Genomic DNA, 6,000 nt, shown 5'->3' with positions numbered 1-6,000 from the left:
GCTCTCCTGCACTCCAAGGGCAGAAGTCATGATTCAGGGTGGTCAAGGCTCTCTGTGGAGGACTATGTGTTACCTCCAGAGAAAAATGCCAGTTGCTGGGGGGCAGTGGAGTGGGGGAGAGGAGACTCAAGTGAGGGATGCTGTTGTGCCAATGTTCAGCTGCTTGAACAGCCTTTGGTCTGATCCAGCTGCTTCTTATATCCTGAGGAATGAGACCTCATCTGTGTTAAGTCATACTGGCTGAAACCCTGCTGGCATCTTACACATGTGTATGCGCAGTTTGGTGCGGTGCTTTGAGTGCTGGACTAGGGCTCTGGCAGACCAGGGTTCAAATCCCCAGTGGGTCATGGAAACCCATGGGATGGCATTAGGCAAGTCACCCTCTCTCAGAAGAAAACAATAGCAAACCTACTCTAGAGAAAAAAAAGATCTTTTGAAGCATTTTGGTATAAGATAGTGGTTTAACTGTAGGACATCACAAGAGTTGAAAGAGAGGAATATATTTTCCTATAGCTTGAATCCACTGCTACGTGTCCTAGTCTTTGAAGCAGCAGAAAACAAACTTGCTCCATCCTCAATATGGTATCCTTTCAAATATTTAAACATGGCTATCATGTTCCATCTTACTTAACCTTTTCTATGCCAGGCTAAATATACCCAGCTCCCTAAGCCACTCCTCACAGGGCATAGTTTCCAGACCTTTCACTATTTTGTTTGCTCTCCTCTAGACATGCTCCAGTTTGATAACAGCCTTCTTGAATTGTGGTTCCCAGAACTGGATACAGGATTCCAGGTGAGGTCAGTCCAAAGCAGAATAGAGGGGTACTATTACTCCTCTCCCTGTAGACACTATATTCCTACAGTGCTTTTTGGGTTGCCTTACAACTCCCCAAATATTGCCATGGTCCCAAAGCATTTTGGGCAAGCCACCCCTTCATGCTGGTGTGTTTCTCCTGTGGACACTTGAATCTGTGGATAAAAAAATCCATGGATACCAAGGGCCAACTGTACTACCTTTAATGGGTGTTTACACTGTCTGGTTTTTTTTAAATTTAAAAATTATTTAATATATTTGTAATCTTTTTAAAACTATCATTGTTATGTATTGCTTTAAGTTGAATTTATTGTTAGCTGCCTAGAGAGGTTTGGATATGGGTGAGACATAACTATTTTAGTAAGTAAATAAAAATACCGATGCAAATGAGGCTTCAGCAACGCTTTGACCCTGGGGGAGGGCAGCCCACCATCTCCCCCATCTTGCCCCTGGGCATTCCACCAGCCCTCAGCCACATCCCGCCACCGCAACAGCGCCAGGCCTTCCTCTTTGCCTACCATTACTGTGATTCCCTGCCTGGAGCGGAGGCGTAGGCTGCAGGCTGCCTCCCAGGCTCCCGTAGCTGCGGTAGCTGTAGTTGAGGCTCCCGTTGATGTAGACGGGGTCTTGGGAGAAGGAGGAGGCTGGCAGTGAGTAGGACGAGTGGGTGATGGTGGTTGAGTCGCGGGCGTGCTGCTTGTCCAGGGCAACTGGCTCATCCTGCAGTGGAGGAAACCCAGGTGAGAACCCACCAGCCAACCAGGGTGGAGAAAGGCAGGGATCCCAAGGGGCAGGAGAAGAGCACATCCTCTGGAGCCCTCATCATCAGGGTTGCTATTTTTGGCACCAAAATCTATTAATTTTTTTTAATCCCGCCTTTCTCCCAAAATGGGACCCAAGGCAGCATATATAAACATAACAGTTAAAATTGTACAATTAAAATAATAAAAATATAAAAATTACAAATATAAACATATATCATCTTACATCATATGTGGATGTGCCTTACATGCTTTCAGCATATGCTGGAAGCCACACCAGACGTAGCAGCACTGTGCACCGGAAAAAGTAATGGTGTGTGCACTCGTGGCACAGGTGCTGCGCACCACAAGCCCTGTTATCTTTAATGGGGCTTGAGAATCGGTGGAATTTCCCTTACATTGGGGTATCCACAACGGATCCCCTACATAAGAGAAGGGACCACTGTATATGTACAGTCAGACCTTCGTATCCACAGGGGATCTACTCTGCACCACCTTGCAAATACAAAAAACTACAGGACCTCAAGTCCCATTGTCTCTAATGGCCATGCAACATGCGCACAGTCGCTAGTGCCATTGCATGCACATGCTGCCATGTGGGACAATGGGGCTAGCTGTACGCACATGCTTAGAAACACAGATGGCAAGCCTGTGGATAACAACATCCCACTGTACGGAGAAGAACTGGGAGCCAGCATGGTATAGTGGTTTGAGTGCTGGACTAGGACTCCAGGAGAACAGGGTTCAAATCTCCACTCCGCCCTGGAAACCCCTGGCTGACCTTGGGCAAGTCACACATTCTCTCAACCTCAGAGGAAGGAGAAACCTTGCCAAGAAAAAACTAGGAGAGGCTAGTGGATCCAAATTTGAGCTCAGCCATGGAAACTGGCTGGGTAATTTTGGGGAAGGCACAATCTCACAGCCTCAGAGGAAGGCAATGGCAAAACTCCTCCAAATAAATCTTGCCAAGAAAAAAAACAAGATAAATTTGCCTTAGGTTTGCCCAGAGGTGGAGATGACTTGAAAACACACAACAACAACGCACCTAAGAAAGTATGTACAAATTCTTTTCATCTCTTATACAGCACAGGCTCATGGGGGGGGGGGGGGGGGGGGGGGTGTTGTTGTTATTGTTATTATTATTTATAGTATTTATACCCCGCTCTTACACTTAACATATGTAAGTCATTTGCTAGAAGGTAAGACTATTTTTTTAGCATTCTTTTATATTCCTTAAATTTGGAGTGGGCAAAGTATAGTTATTTTGTTAGTCTGCCATTGCCTTCCTTAAGGCCAAGAGGCTGCACTGCTCTTCCTCAAAACCATCAGGGGCAGCACTGCCCACCCTAAAACAACCACAACAACAACAACAACAACAACAACAACAACAACAACAACAACAACACTGCTTGTATCAGGGACACAGCACTGCTTTTCCTTGAAAAAACTGGTTGGCATCCTGTCAGAATGAGAACATGGTAACTGCTTTCTATTTGCATTTGCGATTGTGGCTCTATTACCATGACTACAAATGACCCTGAAGCCCACCTTAAAAGCCTGTTGGCAATCTGGAGAGATGGAGCTTTTTGCTGCTGCCAAGTGCGATGCTGCAGCATGGTATAAAAAGCCCCTCCTGTGAGTAAGCAATGCCATGGAAAGAAGAAGAAGGCGCCCACACAGGGACCTGCTGCAACTCTTCATCACAGCCTTGCTCAATGGCAGGAGGGATCCAGTCACACCATCCTGCAATGTCCACTTGGCAGCAGACCAGACCTCCATTGGACAGCTGACTGGCTCTTAAGGTGAATTTCAAGGGTTGGATGGGAAGTTAAAACATTTCTACGACGTCATGGCTACCTATCCTGTTTGAGGTAAGATCTTGGCCTATACCTCTACTCACTGCTTCTAGAGATGGCCAAGGCTCCTATTTATGAACAAGATGCATAGAGAGGGTCTTCCATTTCTCCCATGACCATTGCAGTGGCAAATGCCAGGAACCTAGGAAGGATGCAGAAACTGCAGTGGTGGAGCACATGCCTCCTACGCCCATCCCAATTTTGGCTGATAACTGCAAGACTCATCCTACAGAAGCTGGCAGTCCTGAGTGATGTTTGGGGTCAATGTGGGGTTGATGGGAGGAAAGAGGCTGTGCTATTCAAAGCTCACCACTCCAACTTGGGCATCCTCCAATTCATTCATGGAGAACACAGCTCAGCTAAGGAATTGGCTTCCACTGGATGCTGTGATGGCCACTACTTTCCAGAGTTTAAAAATGGTATTGCACAAATTCATGGGGGATAAATGTACTGCTGATGACTACCAGTCATAATGACAAGGTATCGCCTCTAGTATCAGAGACCTCTGAATAACAAACAGCTCCTGGAGAACCTGAGTGGTAATGGGCTTCTTCAAGGCAAGTGGGCAGTCACTTTGGGAAACATACAAAACTTTCCAGGAACCCACATGAGCTTCTTTGTGAAAAATTAGTGCAAAAACAAACAAACAAACGGGTTTCCAGAAAGTGCCTTTTATGTGTGAAAAATCTGGTTTTTACACAAAAATCATAATGTTCATGCATCTGCACGCACCATTTTTCAATATCAAATCAAGGAACCTCAAGGTATTCCCTGCATTCTCACACCAGTCTTATACCTACCAGAATATTTGTCCTTTCCTGGGACAAAGACAGGATATAAATAAAGTGATTGACTGACTGACTGATTCTAGGACAAGGTTTGTCGATCAGCACTGTCAGTCTCAACTAGGAGCAGCTCTCGACCAATGCGGAAGGCATAAGGAAGTCTTTCCCATCACCTGCTACCTGGATCCTTTCAGCTGGAAATGCTGGTGAGTAAACTTGAGACCATCTGCCTGCAAAGCAGGTGCGCTATTTCTAAGGAACTGTCAAAAGTTGATCAGCTAGGAGTGGCAGAGTGGCTATTCTTGGGCTTAGGATCTCTTCCACTGCAAGGCAGCAAACAAGGAAGAGCCCCAAAGTTCTTATAACCCTGAAATATGTTATCAGCCCCCATCTTCTGGCTTCCCAGATTTCACCTAGGCATTTCTCCCAACATTTTAAAGCTTATTTGGAACAAGCAGAAGCATGAGAACATGAGAGTTGAGGTTCTAAATCTAGCAAGTAGGTGTTGAGGGATTGTAACATGACCATTTGTCTGACTGTTGCCTCAGGTCAATTAGCCAAGTGCCTGCAGGTTTTTTGAAGGAACTTGTACAGCTGATGGACAGAAGTGATAAGGTGGGGTGAGAGTGCATGCTCCAAGCCACAAGACCTGCTGTCATACCACTCCTAGGGCTGAATCCTGCTGCCACCAACTGCAGGGCCCCTACCTGCGACGTCTGGTAGATCTCTAGCCGCATTCTCTTGGCCGCTTTCCGCGTCTCGCTCTCGCATGCAGCCGCCAGGATATTTTCGGCCATGGCTGAGGTCAGATGAGGTGGAGTGGGCCTGGTCTGCAGACATAAGTACCATCAGGAATGTTAGTAGGCACAAAACAAAGGCAGCATGAGGAAAGGGGTGGTGGAACAGATAGATGCCAAGTATATGGTAATCCAGGTTATCAGACCATTGCAGAATTTTAGAGAAGGAAGGGGTCCTGGAGGCCATTTATTCTACCCACCTGACTGCAAGGTCAGTGCGGGAATCTTCAAGAGGAGATAAATTCCTCAGCTGAAGAGGGCAATGTTTACTTATCAGAATACTTCTCTCCCAGCTTTTGGCCTTCAAGGGAAGTTTATGATATTTAAAAGAATCAAAATTCTTTAAACATTTTACAAACAAAAATAGGAAAGGTCATTGTAATAATCAAACTAAGCCACAGAAGGGAGGGAGGGAAAAGATCAAACCAACCAAAAAACATGGGGAAAAGCCAGTCAGAGGGAACCCTTCTCTTTACCAGCTGAATTCCTCCCAAGTGCAAAACAATTTAGTGGAGAAAGCCAATCCTTCCCATGTCCTGGTCCCAAAACATTTCAGGCACTCAACGGTGATCTCCAGGACACAGAACTCTAGAAGCCTCTAGAAAGGAGCCCTGGTGGCACAGTGGTTAAATGCCCGTGCTGCTGCCACTCACAGCCACAAAATTGTGAACTTGATCCCAGGCAGGGCTCAAGGGTCCACTCAGAGTTGCATCCTTCTGTAGGTCGCTAAAGTGAGTACCCAGGTTGTTGGGAGCAATTAGCTTACACATTGTAAACCGCTTAGGGAATGCTTAAGTGCACTGATAAGCAATATAGAAATGTTCTTGCTATTGCTATAGAAACAGTCTGGAAGCCAACAAAGGTGGTGGTTGTTTTTTAAAAAGACACCAGACTGAACAACAAAGACAGAGAATTGGATTCTTGTGGCCAAGATTTTCTGATGTGACGGGATCAATGTTTGAAACCGATCCCACCTTCAGTTTGCTC

The 6,000-nt window shown here is 45.9% G+C and overlaps 1 protein-coding gene across 7 annotated transcripts in view; it reads right to left on the bottom strand.

The window, feature by feature from the left end:
- Nucleotides 1-1,267: 1,267 nt before the first annotated feature.
- The window catches only part of NOL4L (nucleolar protein 4 like), a 203,580-nt gene continuing 198,847 nt past the window's right edge, over nt 1,268-6,000 (bottom strand). For all 7 annotated transcript variants that reach the window (XM_042461914.1, XM_042461915.1, XM_042461919.1 and 4 more), the window contains 2 exons: nt 4,924-5,046; nt 1,268-1,534 (listed from right to left, as the gene is read on the bottom strand). In XM_042461914.1, coding sequence (XP_042317848.1) covers nt 1,283-1,534; nt 4,924-5,046 — 375 coding nt within the window. In that variant the 3' untranslated portion in view covers nt 1,268-1,282. The remainder of the gene's footprint in view (nt 1,535-4,923; nt 5,047-6,000) is intronic.

This window comes from Sceloporus undulatus, chromosome 4 (genome assembly GCF_019175285.1).
Source record: "Sceloporus undulatus isolate JIND9_A2432 ecotype Alabama chromosome 4, SceUnd_v1.1, whole genome shotgun sequence".
Lineage (NCBI taxonomy): Eukaryota > Metazoa > Chordata > Lepidosauria > Squamata > Phrynosomatidae > Sceloporus > Sceloporus undulatus.
The sequence above is the reverse complement of the archived record's forward strand: the minus strand, read 5'-3'. Positions and strand labels throughout refer to the sequence as shown.